Consider the following 25,247-nt stretch of genomic DNA (forward strand, 5'->3'; position numbering starts at 1 on the left):
CCTGAGCGCATAATGTCATGATGTTCTGCGCATTACATCATTACGTCGCACAGAGAGGAGGAGGCCACCAGCTGCGGTAAGAGCAGCACTGATTGAAGCATCCAGAGGATGCTCCTATCGACTGTTCATTCTGCAGGGTGCCTGTCTGGAGTCCAAAGGACGCTCTAGGTGGCACTGCAGCAGCAATCCTGCTAGCTAGAAGCAAGGGCCGTAGGGCAGCTATGGTGCTGCCCATAGAACCCTGCGCTCTGTGCGGCTGCACTGCTTGGGCACCCCTAGTTACGGCCCTGTCCCTGCACCTTGGTAAATGGCTCCTATGGTAAAAAAAATAGTCTTCTCTCAGAAAACATTTGGGAAAACATGCCTCTTTGTAGCACCAATGAGCATCTCTGTCTGGTTGGCCACTTATGATATTATTACATTGATTCCTATTCGTTTATATCTTCCTTAGTAAAGATGAAAAGACACCTGATGAGCTGAATACGGTTGTGTCCCGTCAGACATTACACAGCTACAATGTAACACAAGAAAAAAAATGTGTGCTGCTACAATGTAATCACCAATATTACCCAGCATGCCCCGCTCCTCCTCCCTCCCCTCTGACCTCTGCTGATGTGCAGCTAAACATCCGGGCTATCCTTACTGTCGGGGAAGATGGCGGCGGCAGTGATACCTGCTGATTGGATAAAGAATTGGGAAAAATCCGGAAAAAATGATTTGTAAGTTGTGGGATCGGGGCTGGGGGCTCGGACTGGTACAGGAAAGGGCGGCGAGGAACCCGGGTTCGGTGACGGTGTGATATCGGCGGGAGGGGGGACACCCGGGCCGCCGGGCTGTAGGCCGCTCAGCATGGGGGTCGGATTGCAGACGATGGGAAGCAGCGATCGCCGGGGGAGATGCAGCGCTGGGGACGGGGCGAGGCTGGGTGCTTGTCTGCCGCTTACAGGGAGCGGGAGGCAGCTGGGAGCCCTCGTCACTGTGTGCCGGGGTATAGTACACTCCGGGGGTCGGGCAGCGACTATCGGCACCGATGGAGTGTTTCATGTTGTCAGAATATATAGAATTGCCCCAAATGCATCCCTGAGTGCATTTAAGTTTATATAGATTATCCTGCATTATCGCCCTAGCTGTCATTATGACTATAGATTTATAAATTGTGTTTATTATGTTTCATTTAGTATTGTTCACTGAACAGAGTATTGCAGTTGAAGTGCACAGGGCAATATCTAATTTTCTTTATGGTAGATTATGGTCATCCCTTTTATACTTCCCGTCATTTCGGGTAATGTTACTTTATCTTATTACAAGTTCACACACACAATTTAATTTCCACCTTAGTGAATCCTTTAATAGCGGCATGACTGCAGCGTACTCATTTGGTGCCTACAATGTCATATTTCCACAGTGTACAATTGTGTCGCAGCCTAAGTGAAAAAGGACAAGAAAATGTGACATTCAAAGGTAACAGTCAAATGTTATATTTTTAATATACATTTTTTCGGGAGTGTTAATGTACTGTAGAGTGTAATTTATGATCTTTGTGTGGTACGTTTTCCTGTTTGTTCTGTTGTAAATTCATAGGTGACCAAAACAACAGTGCAAAACAACAGTGTAGAGTTCTGACACTAGGAAGCCACATCTGGCAGCAAGGAAGCTCTGCATCAATTGCCAAATGTAGAAATGTCTCCCAAAACTTCAGTTCCTGCAATAATTTGCTTTGGAATTTATTTAAACTTGGAGACGTGGGAGACGTATGTTTGTGACCCATTACTGGCATTGTTTCATTTATGGATGTCAAGTGCCAACTCAAACCTAAGTGCAGATTTTTGATGGTGCTGTAATATGCATTCCTCTGCAATTCAAATCATTTGCAAGTAAGACCATAGTTCACAGAGAAAATATGAACCATTCGATGCACGCTTGTACTGTCGGAATGCTGACAACTCACAGATGCCATTATCGCCACTTTCTCCTTGAAAAATGTTCAATGTTGTTGTACTGTAAAGGTGCCCATACACGGGGCAATAAAACAGGCTATCCGACTGCTATGTTTGCCTGCTATATCGCACCGTGTATGGCCCTGATATTGGGCCGAGCGTGCTCCCGCAGGGTCGTACAGCGCACCCCCTGATCTGTCTGCTGGACCATGAGATCAGGGGATGCGATGTGGGTGAGCCGGGATATCGGGCAGTCGGCCATCCGATAGCACCGTGTGTGCGGATCGCCCGATATGTCGGATGACGGATCCCCTATCACCTCGCACGGTGCAATCGCACCGTGTATAGGGGCCTTAACTCCCGGGGATGGGTGCAGCCCAACATTGCAACTGCCCTTCATTTAGAATGGATGTTACCACTAATGCCGGGTACACACTGGAGCGATGTCGTTCCGAATTGGCCAAATTGGAACAATAAATCATGCAGTGTGTATGCACTATATGCGTGTTTCTGCGGTCGCATGCGACTTCAAGTTTGATGTGCTGCACATCAAACCTGACGATATCACATACGACGCCATGCATGTTAATTAAGGACGGAACAAGTGATTGTTCTGTCCTTCCTTAATTGTTGCAGTGTGTACAGTTAATCATGCGATGTCCATGGTGTCCGTCCCTGCACAATTGCTGGTCGCAGAAGTGTGTACCCACTTTGAGAACATATCTAACTAGCAGAAATTGTCAGAATCATTTATTTCTGTGCAATGAATTTCTGAGGTAAACATGTTGGTAATTAAATTCTTTGAGTAAAGGGCATACACACGAGACGATAACGATATCTTTGATCGTCTGTACAGTACATGCAGGCCAATTTGGACGATATCGTCAAGAATTGCCTGTTCAGAGATGGGGCAGGATGACTTCACTGAAAGATATCTTTCAAAGATGTCTTTCAGTGTGTAAACCCAATATCGTTTGTTCTGCACTACAGAAAGTTCAAAGGAAATCTTTCACCAATATCGTTCAAACAGTACATCGTGCCGTGTGTATGCGGCTAAAGGCTCCCATACATGGTGCGATATAGCAGCCGATCCAACTGATTGGAACGATATCGCTGTTATATCGTTCCGTGTGTGGCTATGATATTGGTCAGTTCGCGCTCCCGTGGGATCGTACATCGCTCCTCCAGATCTTACATGCTGCACAAGAGATCTGGTGATGTATGATCCCACGCAGCGTTATGGGGGGGGCAGGGGGGGCGAGAGTGGTGCTGGCATATCGGGCAGTGGATCGCTCCGTGTGTGGGGGCCGTCCGATATGTTGGCCGTCGGATCGGCCATCACATCGCAAGGTGCATATTGCACCGTGTATGGGGGCCTTTAACTTGCAAGCTTGTGGTTGGTTATTTGCGTTTTCTGTGACTTTTTAGCCTTCAGCCTAATTTCACAGTTGTGAACACAAATTGCCTGAGTACACAGGTTGCGTAATTTGGTTCTTATTCTGGGTACACACTAGGTCGACAGATTGGCCAAGTCTGATGATTGGTAAGTGCGTATATTGGTCCGCCTGATGTGTTGGGCATGACGTCAAAACTGGACGGGCATTTAAATTTGCAGTCACACACTGCTGGGTCCCTGCAGCATGTATATGGTCGACCAGTAGGTCACCCAAGCACAAGTTTGAGCATTTCAGGGTTCGTGCATATGTGATTAAGTAACGGGGTCCATAGTGGTGGAGTTAGTCTTTGAAGTGGACCTGCTACCTACACTTGGAAGGTATCCATTTTGGTGTCTGGCAGTCTATAGCTTTCATAAGAACTATAGAAAGGAGAGATTAGGTGCACTCCTCCTCTATTGTGAAGTTGTGGTGTATCTGCGCTGTGGGAATTTGGCTTAAATGAAAAACCAGACAAAATCAAGGCCAAACCGTTTGTTGAAGCAGTCACAATGCTACTCCGTTGAGGTCTCGTGGGGGGGCTGGATGGATGGTGTCGTGGGATGGCAGTGCAGACGCTGCGGGAAGTTGCCAGACCGGTTGGTCGTGGGAATGGTCAGCAGCTGTGTGGTGCCCGCGGCATATGCTGGGTACTTTGTCCCCTGGGCCTGCTGGAGGCTGCTGTGCAGGCCGGTGGTGGGGATGGGCTTCCTCTTCAGAGGACACACTCGTGTTTGAACGTGTGGAAAGAAGCACCCTTGTGGAGAGGGTGCAGGGTGTGTGTCCTCTGATGTGGGCCCCCTCGTGGAGAGGCTGGTCCGGGACAGGGGGCCAGTCGTTTGGCCGCAACCACCAGTCATACCCCCAATGTGTGCCTGTGGGAGCCGGGTCTGGGATAGAGGCTGGTTGCTGGTGGTGCTACAGCAGTCCTGGCCAGTGTGTGCCCCACGTGGTCGTAGCAGCAGGCTCAGGTGCGGGAAGGTGTCGTGAACTGCACGCCGATCCCGTTTCAGAATGCGGGCGTCGATAGGTTCAGGCAGGGAATGTGTATAATACAGGAGTGAGTGTCTCCAGCGTGTTTCGGTAGGTAGTTACCTTCTTCAAGGAGGTTGTGCTTTCTTAAGAACTAATGACATCACTGTGGCACAGCCTGAAAGATTTTTCTCATGACTGACAGTCACGAGGTAGTAATTCCGAGATAATTGGTAGGCTATGTGCTCATGACAATTATATCTCTGCCTCAAAATGGTTACCCAAACTGTCTGGCTGTGACAGATCCACTTTAAATTCACCTAAACTAAATTTCTTGGTTAATATTTAAAGTATATCCATTTGTGTAATGTGGGTACGAGCATTCCACTTTAGTAAAAGTTGGTTATTATGCTGCTTGTTCTCAGCCATAAACTACAAAGTATCTATGAAAAGGATTAATGCTTAACTTTGGTCGCTAGGATTAAAACTTCTAGCATGACTGTTGTCACTGATGATAAATAAAAGTATTTAGAGAAATAAGGTGATGTTTTTGTGAATAACACATGCATACTCACTTTTGCTAAACGTTTCTTAAAGAATACAATTAAAATAAATACAGCAAATGAGTACTTAAACTGGAAGATTATGGTAATTGTTTTATACCATGATTTCTTTGCGGTGACATTTAATCTTTTTAGAGAAAAGACCTTTTTTCTTTGCCAGTATAATTGTTTGTGCACTTATTTGGTGAATGCTCAAAACTGGCTGATCTAAATTAAAATAAAGTAATTTTTCTGCGTTATATTTATGTACTTCCTTATTGCTTGTTTACCTTGGGTGTTTACCCCATCAAAAGTAAACTATTTATGTAGCAGCATAATAATAGACCATTAAAATTTCTATTACCAAAAGCAAGCGAAAAATCCTACCCGATCTATTTCTATTGGTTTTTTACAGACTGTGAGTCTACTGTATGGGATTCAGAAAATATTTTGTGGATGTATCTATAATCTATAGTATTTGTATTTTTTGTGCCATTTCATTTTCATGATGGTGAACCATTTTTGTATTTCTCCTTTTTTTTTTTTTTTATTTAACGCAGAAATCGAGCAGGTTCTTTATGAGCTTGCTTGTCAAGTGATTAAAGGAAATTTGAAGCAGGAACAAGCTGCTGGAGTTCTTGCAGATATCATAGTAAGTTTACTCTTCTTTTTTTTTTATCTGAAACTTATATTTTAACATGTGCTTTTAATGTACAGCTTTGTAAAAGATAAAAACCTTTTTGATTAGCCATTTTATAGTTTTTCTCTTTTTAGTAGGGCTGTGTTTAAGTTTCCCCTCTGTTGATTACTGAGACATAGATGCGTCCGGCATCTATTCACCTGCAGCGATTGCTGCACCACAATTTTTTCAGATGCTGTCCCCACCCACTGTGGCCCGCGGGTGGGGATGGCATCCGCCATGTTGTTTAAGTGGGGTGCTGCCAAAAGGGCAGAGAACATGCTGCCCTTTTGAAATCTGGCAGGGCGTGCCACCCCACTAAAACAGCCTAGCGGGAACGCTATAATAGTGAATATGTATATTGCAAGTGGAACAAATGGTTAAAAATGTGCAGTTTATTTTTAACATGAATTACGCACAATTTGCAACCAACTTTTCCATCAGTCCCTTTTGTCTTCAACCTGATGGATCAAAAAAACCTTTTCCATGCTACAATCTTTTTCTGGTACTTGTATGAACTGTGCAGAAACTTTGTATCTCTGTTACTCTAAATGTGCTGGGTGCTCTTTATGAAATAACTTTGCATAATTTAATTTCGAGTGCAGCAATAGTTTTAAGTAAGCAATATATGCTATAACATGCTGAATACAAAGCACATACTGAGAGACTGTATAATACAAATGCATTATCACTGTGAAATACTGATCTAATTGACTTCTAAAATAACACATTTTGTAATGGTTACACTATAATTTAACTTTTTTTTTTTTTAAATACTAGGACCTACGAGAAGACATGCCTTCAATATTAGCAGATGTATTTTGTATTTTGGGTAAGTTATTTTTTTTTATATTTTTTAATGAAAGATATATCTGGAAAAAAAAAAAATCTAACCATTTGATTCCAGGCTTTAATTTAAACAGAAGCATAAATGGAAAGGAACATATGACTAATTCTGTGTAGGAAGTTGTACTGTATTATTCATCACCCAATTATATTGACATTAATTAAATCATTCACATTGAATTCTGTTTCTTTACTGAATAAAAAAAGTATTCCTTATAGAATATCATCACAGCAGTAAAAACTTGTTTAATAAGGCAATTAAATGTACATTAATTCTGGAAAATAATGGGTGAGGATGGTACTCTCTAAGGAATTGTAGTATAGTGCTTTATTATGTATAACCAATTGAATAGTAGGTGGCCAATGTATTATAAAAGCACATGGTTATCAACCACATAGTGCAGTATATTGAAATAAAATCAATCTGGCTTTAATATGGGAAGTACATCACAGCACGCGATAGCCACTACGGCCCTAACTGTGCGGAGTTTGTATATTCTCCCTGTGCTTGCGTGGGTTTCCTCTGGGTACTCCAGTTTCCTCCCACACTCCAAAAATATACTGGTAGGTTAATTGGCTCCCAACAAAAATTAACCCTAGTGTGTGTGTGCATGTGGTAGGGAATATAGATTGTAAGCTCCACTGGGGCAGGGACTGACGTGAATTGCCAAATATTCTCTGTAAAGTGCTGCGGAATATGTGTATGCTATATAAATAACTGGTAATAAATATATTCAATACTTGTATACAAAAATACCCAATAAAATCAGCTTATCTGATATAACTGTGAAGTTCTACCCATCAGCATATCCTTATGGCAGCCAAGCACATTTTGGAAAGCTATCAAGGTATAATACAACACAGTTCATCCGGTTTGACTTTATCATTATATCCTAGCCTATATATTTAATAATATAGAGCAGTGGTTCTCAAACTTGGACTTTAGGACCCCAAACCAGAGCATATTTTCCAGACCACTAAATTGCACAGGTGTATCACCAAATGCCACTTTTTAAAGATCCACAGGTGACCTGGGAAACATGAACTGGTTTGGACTCTTGAGGATTGAGTTTGAGAATCGCTGGCCTTTGCATTTAATAATCTAGACTCTTATAAACTCTGCATCATCCAGTACCAGTGCTCTGCGGTTTCCAGTCTCTAAGTACCTGTGTGCCTGTCTTTACCACCTTTCTCCGGTGCACCGAAGTTGCTCCAGCCAGCTTACGATCTGCTCTGGGTGTTCTGCCTATGCTGCCAGTTTCAGCTGCTATCCATAGAGGCCATCGGGTAACACTATTCTGCTGGTTAGTGACAAGAATCCCTGTACTGGGTGTCTTGTAGCTTGGTCGAGTCTAATAGGTACGAGGGCTGTGCAGCTGAGGGCAGTTGGCAGTTCTGAGTTTGTCATTGCTGGTTCCCACACTAAATTGAGTACCGATACCAGGCCCAGTTCGATATTGTTCTTAGTGTACGCGGTGAGGTTGCCTGAGTTCCCAGTAGTGCATTCCAGCTCAGCGTGCCTGGGTTCAAGTCACAGGGTTGAGTTTGTCCCTAACGGCTTCAGAATTTCTACGTTTGCTGATTCTAGTTCTGTATCCTGGCACAGTTCCTGACCAAAGGATTCCATCCAAACCGCTAGTGTTTCTCTTTCATCCACTAGGGGACACTGGAGGTGCTTACGCTGGGGTATAGAGGCGTGGATAGCTGGAGCTGGCACTTTAAATAATTTAGAAGTGTGAAGCTCTTCCTCCTCTATGCCCCATCAGCCCCCAGTTTAGAAAATGTGCCTCTAGGAGCTGGTCACATCATGCTGTGCTCCAGCAATACATTTATTTTATTTCATTTTATTTTATTTTAAAGCATCTTTTACATTCCTATAGGTACCCTTTGCCACCTATCTAAAAGGTGGGGTCCAGGTACCTGGCGCCCTGATGTTTTAACAAACATCAGGAAGGAGTGCACAGGGCTCATTTCCAAAGAGCTCCTGACAGCTCCTTACCGCCACAGCAAGTCTTCACACAGAAGAAAAGACTGTGCTGACCTGCCAGAGAGAGTCTACAGGGGACACGCAGTGAGTAAGAAACTGCACATCCCCCGGCTCCTGCTCCTGCTGTCTTAGGGAGGCTGTGTGTAATCACTACACGCAGCTCCCTGCTTCTCCCCTCTCCCACTGTCCAGCGCTAGCACATGTCAGCGCTGTGTTTAATTATGCATAGCGCGTTGGTAAAAGCACTACAAGCGTCTTCCTGCTTCTCCCCTCTCCCCGCTGTCCAGCGCTAGCCCATGTCAGCGCCGTGTTTATACATAGCGCAGTTAATCAGCGCTACGAGCGGCTCCCTGCTGCTTCTCCCCTCTCCCCGCTGTCAAGCACTGGCACAGGTCGGCGCTGTGTTTAATTACAATAGCGCAGTTGAAACAGCGCTACATGCGGCTCCCTGCTTCTCCCCTCTCCCCGCTGATACACGCGGTGTAGCGCGGAGGGGGAGGTAATGGCTCATAACAGCCATAATGGTGGCCCTTTGGGGCATGAAGAAGGGGGCGGAGCCTAAATCTGCAGATGCTCTCTCTATACGCGGCAAGCGGCTGTAGAAAACAGCGTGGCTGCTGATCTTTAACTGTTAAATGCCTGCATCTCTCCCTTTATACAGGAAGAGTGCAGCATTCAGAAGGCTGGATTCTCTTGCTCCCCATTTCTGGCTACATAATACACTGGGGTTGTAAGTGCAGGGAATCTGATCAGTGGGAAGGGAGTGGGGTGTATCTCCTCCTCTGTGTCCCAAGCCAGCCTTCTGTTTTCATTACTTCTGTTTGTACTCTGTCCCTCTGTGTGTGGTGACTGTGTATCCATGCCAAACAGAAAAGGCGTCACAAAGGATGTTTGTCGGTTCTAAGGGTAACAACAAACTATCTAAGCCGCATGCCACTGGGTCCACGTTATGTGATGCTTGTATAGCAATTGATCCACCTATTGCTAGTACTGCCTCGCTTGCACCTACATGGGCTGCTGACATGGTAGGAGTAATGACGGATTTAACGTCTGAGTTAGCTGAGACACGCAAGTCTCAGTCTCCCTTGGTTGCTGGGCTAACAGTCTATTGACACCCTGGTACAGGTAAGGGGTACAGCTGTGTCCGCACCCTCCACTTCCTTACAGGGACCGACACAAAAGCGTCCTTTATCGGCTATTCTTCAGTTAGAAGAGTCTGACGAAGAATTCCTCGCTACGGAGGATACTGAGGAAGGGGAACTGGAGGAATCATTACAAAATGATACCCCTCAAGAGTTAGAGTCCACCTCTCCTGGGGTGGAATATCTAATTTTGGCGGCCAGAAAAATCCTTAACTTACCTGAGGATGTAATTCCTGCATCCCAGGAGTGTGAAAGCGCTCGGCGGTTGTTCCGTTCTCACTGCAGCTTCAACAGCAGTTCTCAGTGGCCTGGAAACAACCGGATAAACGGTTCTGAGTTCCGCGCCGGTTTCCGTCTAGCTACCCTTTTCCATCATCCATGATGGAGAAGTGGGAAACTCCCCCCTCCAGTAGATGCGTCCGTCTCCAGTCTCTCTAAGAAGCACTCCCAGTAGCCGGGAGCTACAGTACTAAAAGATCCTTTTGGATCGTAAATTGGAGACAACGCTAAGATCTATTTATACTGCAGCAGGTGCTCAACTTAGGCCCACCCTTGTTACTACTTGGGTTAACAAAGCGGTGGTTTGCTGGTCTGACCAGTTGATTACAGGTACGCCTACTAGCAGAACATATCCGTGAGTCTGCAGTTTACCTGGGAGAAGCGGCAAAAGATATCAGTCAGATTAGTGCTTGCATATCTGCTTCTGCTGTTTCGGGCCGCAGAGCCCTCTGGTTGCGCGCCTGGCAAGCGGACGCAGAATCCAAGCGTGCGGTAGAGGGTTTACCATTCAATGGCGACAGGCTGTTTGGCCCGGAATTAGAGAAATGGATATCCCAAGCCACAGGGGGGTAAGTCTTCCTTCCTCCCGTCTACTGCACCGGCTCCCAGAAGACCTTACACTGGACCTTCGTTTCATTCCTTTTGTACGCCACATTCCTTTCGTAGTAGAGCCAGAGGTGCTCCCTTACAAGCAAGAGGAGGTAAAGGTCGCCCACACACGGTTGCATGTAGACAGGAGCCTAAACCAGCTAAAAAAAACAGGTGGCATGACGGTCTAACCTCCCACCTGGGACCACCTACAGTGGGAGCCCGCCTGCAAATTTTTTTTTTTATTTTTTTTCAACAGGTCTGCTAATACCTGCAGACAAGGCCACGATTCTACAGGAGGCTATCCAGTCTCTAGTAGTATCTGTGGGAGTTCCGGTAACAGAACGAGGTATGGGGTTCTTTACTCAGACCTGTTTGTAGTACCCAAGTCGGATGGTTCGGTCAGGTCCATCTTGAACCTCAAGTCATTGAACCTGTATCTGAAGATGTATCTGTTCAAAATGGAGTCTCTGCAGTCTGTTATTGCGAGCTTGGAACAGGACAGTTCCTAATATCCCTGGATATTAAGGATGCCTATCTCCACGTTCCCATCTGGGAACCACACCAAGCCTTTCTGCGTTTCGCCATATTGAAAGATCATTATCAGTTTCGGGTATTGCCGTTCGGGTTTTCCTCGACTCCCAGCATCTTCACCCAAATCATATCAGTCATGATTGCTCTCCTTCGGTCAAAGGGAGTGAACATAGGCCCTCATTCAGAGCCGCACGTTAACAACAGTACGCTCGTTCCGAGCGATGTTTGCACATCTGCGCATGCGTACGCTTTTTAGTACGCATGCGCGAACCAGTCAGTGCGGCCGAAAATCCTTTGTACGCTATATAGCGAGTGCCGGCTATTTTGAGTGACAGAATGAGGCGTATGTGGGTGGTAACAGGGGAAGGTGCTTGAAAATGGGGAGTGGAGATCCGAACGCAGGCGTGCTTAAAGGTCAAAACGGGCGTTTTATGGGTGTGTATATTTAAAACAGCAGCGTCATTGACCACGTCACTGGGTTATTTTATAGCCCGAACTGCACGCAAATTTGTGGTAGCAAACACCAACCACAAGAATAGCGAGCAGTTCATACGCTGGTCGATGTACTCGATTAATCTAATAAATAGCGGACATGACGTAGGATGCGTGCGGCCAGGGGGCGTTTTTAACAAATAAACGAGCGTATGTTTTGCTCGCTCGTTCAGACTTAGAGGCGTGAACAGACTGCAATGTGCGTACGGATCATTTGAATAGCCACCCCTTGTTTTTAAACGAACGACCGCAAATAGCGTACGGCTCTGAATGAGGGCCATAATCCCTTATTTGGACGACCTGTTACTCAAGGCGAAATCAGCCTTACTGACATATCAGAGTATGATCTTAGATACGGCATCACAGAGGATCTTTCTTCCAATAGACAAAGCCCGGGATATCCGGTTGTTTGTTCAGCTGGTCCTCAGACCAAAGAAGGTTTCCCTACTTCTTTGTAGGCGTCTCCTGGGGAAGATAGCTGTTTTCGAGGCACTACTGTTCGGGCGGTTCCACTCAAGGTTGTTTCAGCTGGACCTACTAACACAGGGATCAGGATCTTATCTGCTTCTACATCGACAGATCCGTCTGAGCCCAGCTACCAGAGTGGCCCTTCTCTGGTGGACACAATCCACCAATCTTTTAGTGGGCCGAAGATTCGGAGTGTTGAACTGGATAATCGTAACAACGGATGCCAGCCTTCAAGGATGAGGAGCAGTAGTCCTTGATCATCACTTTCAGGGTCAATGGTCCCATCTAGAACAAAGGTGGCACATAAAGGTGCGGGAACTCAGAGCGATTTACAATGCTCTGATAGAAGAAATAAGAATTCAATCTCGACGGCCGTCGCGTACATCAACCGCCAAGGAAGGCCTCTGAGTCGCATGGTCATGCGAGAAGTCATCTGGGTACAGATTACCTAAGCTGCCAGGATATCCATCCTGGGGAATGGAAGCTTCATCCAGGTGTGTTCAACGCGCTGATACGTCGATGGGGATGTCCTCTGGTGGTCCTCATGGTGTCATGATTGAATCGTCCGCTCCCGCTCTGCGGATGTCAAGAACTCGACATCCGCAGGCAACGGCAGTAGACGCGCTGACAGTTCCGTGGACCTACGACTTCGTTTACCTTTTTTCCTCCGATTCCATTTCTTCCTCGACTGCTAAAGAGGAAAAAACACGAGTCAGCCTCTGTCATTCTCGTGGCTCCGAACTGGCCAGGGAGAAGTTGGTTCTCGAACCTTCGGTCCCTATTGTCAGACGATCCATGGGCCTTTCCTCTGCTTCCAGATCTTCTATAGCAGGGTCCATTCGTACACCCCAGCTTAGCGCAACTGCGCTTAATGGGGTTGCTCTTGAACGCAGAGGAATCCCAGACAGTTATTCCCACCATGCTATGCGCCAGGAAACCAGTTTCGGCTGCGCATTATCATCGCTTCTGGCGTTCTTATATCTCGTGGTGTTCCAGTCGGGATCTTCCATCTAGGATTTTTCGGTTGTCCCGGTTTTCTGTTTTTATCTTCAGACGGGTTTGGATTCTGGACTTCGTCTTGGAACTTTAAAGGTGCAGGTTTCTGCCTTTTACATTTTCTTGCAACGGTACTTGGCCCTCATTCCTGAGGTGCAGAATTTTCTTCAAGGGGTCTTGCGCTTGCAGCCTCCTTTTGTACCTCCGGTAGTTCTCTGGGATTTGAACTTAGTGCTTCTTTTTCTTCAGTCGTCCATGTTTGAACCTTTTGGAAGAGGTTGATATTAAGTACTTGTCTTGAAAGACTGTCCTCCTCCTGGCTCTAGCTTTGGCTCGTAGAGTTTGGGAATTGAGTGCTCTGTCCTATAGGCCACCTTACCTGGTGTTTCATGCAGATAGGGTGGAACTCCGGATGGTGGCCGTCTTCCTTCCCAGGGTAGTGTCGGATTTTCATATTAATAAGCCTATTGTGGTACCGTCTTTGGTGGAGGACTCTGGATGTTCTACCTTGGATGTGGTTAGAGCTCTCTGCATCTATCATGTCAGGACTGCTTCCCTCCGTAAGTCTGAGTCGCTTTTTGTCCTCTCTGATGAGGTTCGGAGGGGTTGGCCAGCGTCTAAGCAGACTTTGGCACGTTGGATCCGTCAGACTATCAGGCTTATGTTAGTGCCGACCGCCGGCCTCCTTCGTCCATTTCAGTTCATTCCACACGTTCTGTGGGTGCGTCATGGTCGGCCGGTAGGGGAGCCTCCACTCACAATTGTGTCGTGCGGCAACTTGGTCTTCAGTTCACACGTTTGTAAATTTTTACAGATTTGACACGTTTGCGGATTCAGCATCGTGTTGGCCGTCTTGTTCTGCAGGTGCCGCAGAGCGCTCCCGCCCGTGGGGAAAACTTTGGAACGTCCCCAGCATAAGCACCTCCAGTGTCCCCTAGTGGATGAAAGAGAAAATGGGATTTTGGTACCTACCGGTAAATCCTTTTCTCTGATTCCACAGGGGACACTGGACGCCCACCTCAGCGCTCTCTGCCTGCCTGTTCGGTTGTTCCGTATGTTGTATGTTTTTGGTTATTTTTGTGTTCTCTTCCTTTTACTCTGCTTGTTCTCCATCTCCTCTCGGTCTTCATTTTCTAAACTGAGGGCTGATGGGGCATAGAGGGGGAGGAGCTTCACACTTCTAAATTATTTAAAGTGCCAGCTCCAGCTATCCACGCCTCTATACCCCAGCGTAAGCACCTCCAGTGTCCCCTGTGGAATCAGAGAAAAGGATTTACCGGTCGGTACCAAAATCCCATTTTCTGTCGTTCTGTATTCGCTCCATTAACAGGAATCTCAGACTCCCAGTTTCATCTACGCTGCAGTGAGGGTCAAGGATCCCGAGACGGATCATCCTTACAGTCGTGACAGTTTATAGGTAAATTGGATTTTAAGGCACAAAAACATCCCACAAACATTTTAAATTACAATTATTTCATAAGTTTTTCTCATGTATTATTTTTTTTTTTTTTAAACATATGATCTTAAAATAATTGAGATGTCACTTTAAACCTTTACAAATTGATGTTAATTAACATCCATGAGGAACCTTTCCTCTTGGACATTAAATGTGATGACTGCTATTTGTGGACCCTGCTTATCAAGACAGGTTCAGGGACTAGTGAGGGAGCTGGTTGAAGTGCACATTGTTCAGTTAAAATCTCCTGTGCCAGACAACTCACTTTAATCTATTGGTATCGGATTGTATGTTGCTAATGCATCTATTTAATGCTTTATGTGTTAGTTGCAGCTATTGGATTGCCCCTAAATGTTTCTATAAATAGCAAATCTGGGCATCTAAAAATCAGTGCAGTGTTTTAGAGCCTATGGGGCATATGTATCAAAGCTTGATGTGAGATTTATATCACCAACCAATCGGCTTCAAACTTACATTTTGCCGGCTGTGTTTAAGAAATGATAGTTTGGAGCTGATTGGTGATATAGATTTCACAATTATATCTCACATCAAGCTTTGATACATATGCCCCTATTTGTTGATTCAGACTCACTTTAATTCTTGTACATGTGCAATCCCTAAACCACATATTTGCCAGTGTTTCACTTAGGTTTTTACTGTAATTTTTTCCTAGCATTAAAAGATCGTAGTAGGCTTTTTTGAAGTATTTAACCTCAGCAAATACTTAAAAAAAAACAAACAAAACTAAAACCGATCTGAGAAACGCAAAGCAAATGCCATTGAGTATATTGAACTCTGGAAACCATGGTTTGTAGCATCAGACCTACCTTTAGGTGTTTAAAAAGGCATTTTACAAAGGCTAGGGGGTTAGGGCTCTATGCTCATTCAGGGTGTCATGCAGCTTTGCAGTAAGCACATTATACGTTTTTTTTTTTTTTTTTGTGAAACTGCACATTTGCAGTAAAATGGAGATTCTCAGGGTCTGATTCAGTAGCGTATGCAGATCGAGCGATTGGTAGCCACTGCATATGCACTGCACATGCGCCGCGATTGCGGACGCATTGAGAAATAGATTGCTGAACGAGCATTTGGAGGTAGTGACGGGAGTGGTTGGAAAAACGCAGGAGTGTCTGTCCGTTTAAACGCCGTTTCCTGGGCGTGCATAAATTGGCCTCTGTGGTTGCATAGGTAGCTTGAGTACGTGCGACGAGATTTGCAGTTTTTGTGGCTGGTCAGACGGGCTGCGTGACGGACTATGTGCGTCAATGGTACCACTGTATGCACAGGAGTTCGAGGTTGGACGGATGTGAGAAAGCTGCAGTGGGCGTCTTTGTCTGGTGCTTTTGCAAGCATTAGCCTATTTGCTGGATGACGGCAGCCATCTTACCGGGTTTCGTATTACGGCCCCCTTGGGATGTGCGCCGAGCCACTGCTGTGGGGCATTCCAAGTGTCTTCCCCGCTCCAGGGCGGGAGTAGCACTTGCTGGAAGTTGAGAGCGTGCATAGTGCAGGAGGCGGAGCCTGTCACCGCTGGACTCCCATTTTGCTTCTGGCTGCATGGTTGAGCCTCACTGACTGCGTAGGATGCTGAAAGAGGGAGAACTCTGCTCGCCTACACCACCTGCCGGTGCGGGCTCAGTGTTTATTCAGGTGGTGGTTCCTTTAGCTCCTCACCTCTGCGGCTGCTAGCCTGTCCAGGAAGGTTAAGTAGTGTTTGCTCAGTGTTTGGGAGGCCGTACTCTGACCTGTTTAGTTTAGTCAGTGGGACTGCGTGTAGATAATGGCGGACAAACTGCAGGCGGTCAGAGCAAAAAGCACTACCATGGCGTTGTTTTTTACATGTGCCCAGTGTCATGCAAAATTGCCATGTGGACTTTGGGGCGCTGTGCGCAGACTGTCGAGCACGATCTGCTGGTGAAAGCAGATTCAGCTTCCCAGTTACAGGCCCATCATAGCTTGATCCTGAACTTCAAGAAGGCTCACCTGATGCCTTGCCAGCGCCTGATGTTCCTGGGAGTGATCTTCGACACCTCCCTCCAACGAGTTTTCCTGCCCAAGTCCAAAGCCCGGGCCCTCCAGGATTTGGTCCAGACTGTGCTGGTGGTACCTCACCCGTCCTTCCGGCTGTGCATGAAGCTGTAGGGCATGATGGTCTCCACCTTCAAAACCATCTAGTACGCCCGTTTCCACTTGCTGGAGTCCAGTGGGAAATTCTCCGCAATTGGTCGGGTCGCACGGAGGACCTTCTCCTCTCAGCATCTGGTTCTGTCAGCCAGTACTCGCACTCCCTTCAGTGGTGGCTGGTTTCTGATCACCTGCTCAGAGGTCGCTCTTTAGCCACTGGGTCATTGTGACCACAGACGCAAGTCTCCTCTGTTGACGTCGAGCCTTTGTTTTCAGGGTCTTTGGTCGTCACCGGACACTGCCCTACCGATCAATGTGCTGGAGCTCCGTGCCATCTATCTGGCTCTCTGTGAGCCTAGTCTATCCTGGCTGGATCCAGTTTGACAAAGCCACGGCTGTGGCTTATCTGAATCTTCAGGGCGGCAGCAGTAGCAGAGGCAGCCCGCATTCTCGCTTGGGCAGAGGCCTTTGTTCCGGCACTCTTGGCAGTGTTTATTCCGGGAGTGGAGAATTGGGAGGTGGACGTCCTCAGCAGGAACACCTTCCTGCAGAGGGACTGGTTCCTTTTATCCGGAGATTTTCCAACAGTTGGTATGGAAGTGGTGTCTTCCGGAGGTGGACCTGATGGCATATCGGCACAACTGCAAGGTCCCCGATTTTGTGCGAACTTCAGGGACCCACTGGCTTTCGCAGTGGATGCCATGATCTTTCCATGGCGGTTTCGTCTGGCATATCTTTTTTCCTCCAATTCCCATGTTACCTCTGGTACTCTGGCGGAGCAAGGAGCAACAGGTTCCGGTGATCCTTGTGGCTCCGAACTGGCTGCGCAGCGGCCGAATCTGCTCCTGCTGGGTTCGTTTCGGCACGAGGATCTTCTATTGGCTTTAATGGCCTGGCTTTTGAGACTGAGCTCTTAGAGGCTAAGGGGTTTTCCCCTTCTGTGGTCTGTACTATGTTGTGGGCTCGGAAACTGGTTTCGTCGCATAACTATCACGAGGTCTGGAAGATCTGCAACTTGTGGTGTGGTACCTCTCCATAAAACGTTGAACCACTAAAATGTACGCAAACGCAGATTAAACATTTTTTTTTTTTTTTGCTGACTTTTCAGGTAAATTCTCTAGTTCCATCCCTCTCCCCATGTGTATAGTACAGAGAAGTTAAACTTTGTAGTGGATTTTAATATTAATTGGTTTAAAGTTATGCATTTTATCCTTTCTAAAAACTACTCCTCCTGATTTCTATATTCTATATGTATCTTCTTATGCACTTTTTTATGGTGTTTGTCTTTTCTTTTAATTACAGATATTGAAACAAGCTGTTTGGAAGAAAAATGGAGGCGAGATCATTTTACCCAGCTGGTATTATCATGTTTGGTAAGACTTGTTATCATTAGTATGGGCATTAAGGTTGTTTTTTTTTTTTTTTTTTTAGAATTTTTTCTGAATGGATTATGCATTATTTAGAATATCTATTCTTGTGTTAAATGAAATAGCTGTTTACCATTTCAAAATGGCCATTTGATGAGGTTTGTTGCATACTTGTAAACACTTATTCCCTCTGCAGTGTCATTCAATAACGTGCAGTGTGTTTGACAGATGACTTGAACAGTCCAATAACGGCTATTTACCAACTGAATTTTCTGGCCTGCGTTATGTGGATTGCTATATCGTGTTATATTACTTTAGGGCTGGTCATACTGCAGCATTTATGGTCCATTTTTAATGTCCATTTGTTTTTTTTTTAATCCTACAAACACTGCAAGAAGACTTCCTGGCACTAAAATGTAACTTGCTTACAAGTAAAATGTTCTGTGGTGTGTGTGTTTTTTTATTTTTTTATTTCCATCTTTACTTCTTCTAAAGCTTAATTTTAAAGAGAGGTGGGATGTTCATAGCCCAATGCATTAGCAGCTGTTTGATATATTTTGTCATATCGAAGTTATAACAATGCTACACATGATTAGGGTTACACTAGTTTACATTGAATTGAGTTGTATATGTATGCTGCATGTGAGGAAGTGTTAGTTGTGGCCATTGTACCCCTGTGAGTAGGTGTTAGAGTATATATGTGTATTCCAACCCCTTGCTGTGGGGAGACTAGCTGACATCCAGGAGATAGCTGTGACTTTCCTGTAGGTAGCGTGGGTGGCTCAGCCGACAGGTGTCCATAGTTTGATGGAGAAACTGCACCTGTCATAGAGCTAGTACAAATTTCGATGGTGCGTCTGAAGATGTATAGTGATAGAAATGCACCAAGCAAGACTCTGCAAGCGGGCTTCTCCGTTTTGTGAAAACAGTCAACTTCATTAGCATAAGATGCAAAAGTGACTGTTTTCAACTACGAACCAGCCCCCAATGGGGCCACAAGAATTGGGGATTCCCATTAGTGTTAAGTTATTGAATACCTGAAACCAGATTTGGTGAGACTTATGCCATAACTCTGGTAAAACAAAGCACCATCCTTTAACCACTTGCCTGGCATGGTCGCATTTTTCTGACCACACAAGGCAGTGCTTTATCTGATCTAGTCACAGTAGGTCGACCAGTCAGATGAACAGTGAGGGCGGCTGCATGAAGAGAATCTTCCCCTCTCAGAGGGACATTCCGGTCCCTCTGCTTCCCTGCACCCTCCCCCAGTGTTTGCTGTACTGCTGATCGGTCAGCACAACAGGACCCCCCACCCAGCGGCTGCAGAGATTAGTAGCCGCTGGGAAAAAGTAAATGAACCTCCCCCTCACTCCCTAAAGTGTAGCTGGTCCCTGAAGCCGCTGTCAAAATGAAAGTTGTGTTTTTCCGAAGTTTGAAAAAAAATATAATCATTTTAATATTTGTAAAAAAATACATTTTTTTACAAATATTAAAAATGATTATATCTATAACAAATTGCTCCTCCATATACCCACTTATGTATAAAATGTTGGCTGGGCAAATTTAGTTTAAACTTTTTAATTGCTGAAGTGTTAGCAATGTTACATTTTCATAAACCTTTTGCTTGTGGAATCCCCCCTCCCTCCTTACATACAGTAGTTCATGGAGAGGTCTGGTGATTACAGAGGAGAATAGGGAGAAACCATATAGTTTGGAATCATTTGCATCAACTTTACCTTGAAAGACTGAACAATTCATGTAGTTCTGTAAATAAAAGAATTGGATAATGTCCATAAAGTCTCAGTCACCAGATAGAGGTTGGTCCCTGTAAGACCCTGCAATAGCACCTCCCCATCCTCCCTGCTGCCCTGTGAGTGATATGTCGGAGCTGTGCTGAGAAGTAGTAATAGTGCATATGCGGAGCTCCCAGCCTGTCACTTCTTTCCATTGCATGGACGTCAGTGCTAATCTAGGATGACTGTGTACATGTGATTAGAATAATTAAGGGCATGTAACAGCTGCAGATAATTAAAATAAAACTATCAAATCCAGTGTTATCCCCAGAAATTTTTTCCAGCAGGGTGGCATCCAAAAGTAGCCGGGTGGGTGCCTTCGCAATTCTGCACGTGCCGGGAAAAGGGGTATCTCCCTTACCAATCCAGCCCGACAGGTCTCAGGCTGCACCCCCACTGGCTCTCAGTCAAAAGTGCCCATTATACAGTGCCCCCTGTAGTTTTCACCTTTATGCATTGGCCCCTGTGGTATAACTTTGCCCTAATGCATTGCCCCCTGGCTGAAGTAGTGCCCTCAGACCGACCCCTTATGCAGTGCCCCCCAGGCTGGCCCCTTATGCACTGCCCCCAGGTTTAATAGTGTCCCTTATACAGTGCCCCCAGACTGGCTCCTTAAGCAGTGCCCCCAGGTTTAATAGTGTCCCTTGTGCAGTGCCCCCAGACTGGTCCTGGCCCCAGCACTTACCTTTACTTGCTGGCCGCTCCCGCTGCCTCGCGCTGACTGGATCTAACTAGATCCAGCAGGCGCGCGGGGCAGGCTCCTCACGTCGCGGATGACGTCACCCGTGCAGTGCATCAGTGGGAACGCTGGCCTTTGAAGCGATCAGAGGCTTCTTTAGCCTCCGGTCACCTCAGAGGCCAGCGTTCCACAGCAGGGAAAAGTGCCGGGCGGCAGGCTGTTTCTGCCCGGTGATGTGCCCGCAGAAAACAGCCTGGGGAGAACACTGAAATCATTTATTTGGATTCTGTCAGGTGGTGGTAACGGCAAAAAGAGCCATGCTCGGTCTTTCTTTTAAATGTTTGTATCAATAGTTAAGTTTTTTTTTAATAGTCCCTACTTTCTTTTAAGATTGTAAAACCAAAATACCTGAAGCTGGAGACCATTTAAGATGCGCAGGGGGAAATGGATTTGACCCAAAATCCTTTAAGTTCAAGAACTTCACAAATTCTATTATGTACCTAACTCGCCGTGGATATTTTCATTTTCAATAAAAATATCCCGGCTATGTACTGCATGGAACTCGCAGGGACAGCGGTTGAGGTAACTGCTATTCCCGCGAGTTATATCCCATTAGGAGAAGTCTTTCACAGAAGTGAAACTCTTCCCCGGGGGAAGCTGACACTGCGCATGTGCACAGCATCTGCTTCCCGGAACAAGCCGGGGCTGTGGCGGAGAGATCTCTCTCCTGCACCTGGAGCCCCCATAGGCTTACAGTAGTTTACACCATATCAAGATGATGTAAACTACCGGTGCTAAACTTAGAAAACATTTACTTTGTAAAGTTTAGTACATAGGGGTCAGATCGTAGTCCCCATTGACAATAATGGGGACACCGATCTGAAGTGCTAATTAGCACTTTGCCATAGATTTTTGTGAAATCTCCTGCATCGTGCTATTAGTACATATCAACAGTACATAAAATAATTTTATGTAAAAATCAGCTTGATACATATGCCCTGTATTCTTTATTCCTAAATTCTATTGCAAGAGACGCCAGTACTCTTGAGAAAAGGGCCAGAGAGAGGGTTCACCACTACCTGGTGTCCCTTCCTAAAAGTAAAGGTGTCCATTTTGTATTCTTCTTCTAGGTCTTAGCAGTCAGTTCAGCTGCAGTTACAGATAACCTCTGAATTTAATCTACTGAAACTCGAGCCAATACCAAATTTAACAAGGACTTCCTACAGAATGTCCATTCCATTCAGTCAAATGCTTTTGCTACTTTGAGGGACACAACTATTCTCTGTCATGGAATATAATGAGGGATCTGCAGGGGCACCTGGAACTGGCATTTTTGTACTCCATAAATTGTGTGAAATATAAAATACAATAGAGATAAAGTGTACAGCTCAACACCATGAACTTGCATACAATCATACTCTGACAATTGTCAGTGATCTTTTCTGACCTTCTCCAAATAAGAGCAATAATCTGCTAAAATTATCAGATCTTAGGCAACATTTACAAAATGGCAATTGTAGACTTTGTATAATAAAAATAAGATATGATAAATGCAATCAAACAAAATAAATAGAACTAAATCTATAACTAAAGAAAAATATAATTTGCATTTTCCGCAGATGTCACCTACTCATGCCCAAAATGTAGTCCACTCAGTGGAGATGCAATACTCTAAAGCTATCAGTGTGATCAATTACTAAACTAAAGCTTTATTAATATTTTAATTAAGTGCGTAATTGTATATGATTAATAAGGAGGGAAGTGGATAGGAGTCAAGAGTGCAAAATTGCCATGATGAGAAGAGAGCATTTTTTTTTTTATTTAAGTGCCTACGTAAATAGCACTTGGTAGGTTTTAAGGATTTTGATAATTTTATATACATGCCCCATTTTTGATAAAGCTTTACAACTCCTGTTTCAATATCTGGTAGGGTGGCTCTCCTGTCAAGATGCAGGGTGTGGTATAATATGTCGACACAGCCATAGTGTTGACACTTACCATGTTGAGTTTCATCATGTAGATGCTTATGAAATAGTGACATGATAGAATGTAAGCACATTGTCCCTGGTGGCCCAGCTGTGACTCCCCTGCTCCCTCTGGCTTCAGCAGCATTTTCCAGGTTCTGGCAATCATGTGACTGTCGGTTCCGGCAGAGTCCTATGACAGTGGCGTTCCAGTTAGTATACTGGCCCTATCCCTAATCCCTACCTAGTGATCCCGCCAGAATAGGGGCAGGGTGCCGAGGTGCTGACAGGGATTTACTGCACGTGTCGAAAGCGTATGTGCTGAAAAGTGGGTGTGACCTACTGGGGGAGGGGGCATGTTCCCCAATTCGTCACTCTTGGGGGAGTTACCAGCATTTCAGGAGTTGCTGGTGTCTCCCACCAAGCTCTCCCCCCACTGTGAATAGATGCCCTCTAAAACAGCATCGTGAGAACACTACCTACTCCTAACTGTTCCTCTAGTGCCTAATGACTACGTCCTAAAACACATTATATCTACTTGGTCAGCCTAGAACACATTCAGTCGGTGACAGGACAAGGATGTGCAACTCTTCAAAATCAATTGTTTTGCAATGGTGAATGGATGGGAAGAAGGTTGGTGTGCATTGAATCTGTGTATAACTCCAGTAACTATGATTCTAGGTCCCTTTTAACTATATATGTGAGGTTCTGTTTTATTTGGTTACGTTCGGATCCGAAAAACTGCATTTTTATTGTGCTCAACCAAGGATATCTCTAAAACCTGAACTGTTGGGGAGCCTTGAGGACCGCGTTTGGGAACCTCTGGGCTATCCAGTTCTCGTGTTTTGGGTAGCCATTAAGATAGATCTGAACTTGCACTAATTTGGCAAAAAGAACAGAGTAAAACGGAACCACTCATCTATAGTTTTAGCCCTTAAAGCTTCTATCAAAGTTCATAACTTTGTTCCAAAATCATCTGCTTTACCTGCAACTCCATAATTTATGATATACTGTCGCCTACTGTGTTTTACACTGCAGCCACATCCCCGATGACTCCACCACGTGCTTATGCTGGGACAAGGCTTTGTATGCCCTATGAATTACCTTTGTGAGTCTCCTGCAACCTAGCAGATCTCAAGGATTTTATTATAGGTCCAAAGGGATATAATAAAGTTTCAGAATTCTGGAGGTCAGAAATGTCTTTTTACCATGCCTCCAGGGTTTTTGAATGAGTACCAAGCCTGAATCTGTGTGGATAATATCCGCATATAAGTAATGTATTCTGTTTGTACGATTTCAGTACATCTGGGGTCGGCAATGTGTTACCTATTACTGTTTATTACCAACATTGTATAATGATGTAATTGTAGCTACATGTACAGATGTGTCCTCATACATCTAGCCTCCTTGCACGTTAAACAGCCCTTCTAGTCGCGCCATGCCGTGTCTTATTCACACATCGGTGCCAATGGGTACCACAAGCCGCTTCTGCTGATATAAAATGAGATGCACCATGCCTACAGTATGTTCTGTGTGCCACTGCTGGTATATCTGCATGTGAAACACTATGTTACAGTGTCACAGCCGCTGACACTGTAAGGTAGCATTTCGCATTTAATCAGCAGGAGTTTCCTGTGCTACCTAATTGCAGCGCTGTGCGATTAAGACACACTTGAAGGTCAAAAAGTCGCACAATAAGACGCTCAGAGCTACCGGGTCACACGGAGCTCCCACGTTGTGTAGAATGACTTGTAGTGTACGGAGGATAGATGTATGTGGACACATCTGTAGAACTGAGTGTTGAGTAAATCAGGGTTTTCTTGCTGTTGGTGGAAGTTGTGTGTAATGATCGCATGAGTTGAAAACCTCTATATTTGCTGTTATGCCTTTTTACTCCATTGATGGAATGTGGAGCTTGCAACATTTAATAGCATGAAGCCATTTTGGTCTGTATTTATGTGGGGATCTTGTAGCTAGATGGTTAGCTGGTACTTTGAAATCTGTATGTGTTAATGATATTGGTCAGTAGGTTTCGCAGACTTCCTGGATATTTGCCCATTTTGGAAAAAACGATTTGGTGTTTTGCCATTTGGCGATGAGTGCTGCAGTATAACCCTTTTAAGAACTAACTCAATATTTTATTTTCTACTTCAGGGTCCATAGGGTATCCACAGGATACCTTGGGGTATAGGTGATGACGTCAGGCATCGGGCACCATAGATTTAAGTTTCAGCCTCCCAGGATGCACTTGGGTCCCCCTCCTATACCCCGCCCCCGAGCCAAGGCATCTCAGTTTAGTTTGGTGCCCGGCCGGAGTCGGATGCACCTGTTAGAGGGGGGCCATTAAGAGCCACTGAAGTTTCTTCAATGCAGCTGTGGCTGCACATCTGGAAGTACAGCATGGACAGTCAGTCCTGACGTCCATGCTGTCTTCCCTACACCCCCGCCGGTACCAGAACGCTGGTACTGATCCGGGGATGCTGGTAGGCATCTGGGGTCACAGCTAGCGGTGACCCCAGATGTTTAGGACCATGGCCGGAATCAAGGGGGACAACAGGTAAGCAGCGGGGTCCCGCGGTGGGTCCCCGCTGATACATGGTCCCGAGTCCCCAGGCAGGGGGCTCCCTGGGGACTGGCTGCAGCGTGGAGCCAGGTTCTAACCTGCGCTTCCACTACCCCCCTGGGACAGCAGGACCGCGGCAGAGCGGTAGCGCTGCGGCGTCCCAAGTTTTAAATGCATGCCAGGGGAGCGCGCCTTCCCTGTCTCACAGCCGGAGCCTCCCCCGCTGCACACAGCCCTCTCTGCTCTAGCTGACTGGTTCTGTGTCAGCGCTCCTCGGTGGCCATCTTTGGAAGAAGCATGGTGAGCGCTGCTGGACGCTGATGAACGGTGGCATCGCGGTCTGGGTCCCCCTGCATACCTCTCCTCCGTTGGATTAAGGTCTGTGTATGCAGCGCTGTGTCCTACC

The 25,247-nt window shown here is 45.7% G+C and overlaps 1 protein-coding gene across 1 annotated transcript in view; it reads left to right on the forward strand.

The window, feature by feature from the left end:
* The first annotated feature begins 638 nt into the window (after positions 1-638).
* The window catches only part of THOC2 (THO complex subunit 2), a 178,251-nt gene continuing 153,642 nt past the window's right edge, over positions 639-25,247 (forward strand). Inside the window, exons 1-5 of the mRNA XM_088478197.1 lie at positions 639-719; positions 1,406-1,461; positions 5,445-5,536; positions 6,344-6,395; positions 17,778-17,848. Coding sequence (XP_088334323.1) covers positions 655-719; positions 1,406-1,461; positions 5,445-5,536; positions 6,344-6,395; positions 17,778-17,848 — 336 coding nt within the window. The 5' untranslated portion in view covers positions 639-654. The remainder of the gene's footprint in view (positions 720-1,405; positions 1,462-5,444; positions 5,537-6,343; positions 6,396-17,777; positions 17,849-25,247) is intronic.

This window comes from Taudactylus pleione, unplaced genomic scaffold (genome assembly GCF_031769625.1).
Source record: "Taudactylus pleione unplaced genomic scaffold, aTauple2 ptg000211l, whole genome shotgun sequence".
NCBI classification, from domain to species: domain Eukaryota; kingdom Metazoa; phylum Chordata; class Amphibia; order Anura; family Myobatrachidae; genus Taudactylus; species Taudactylus pleione.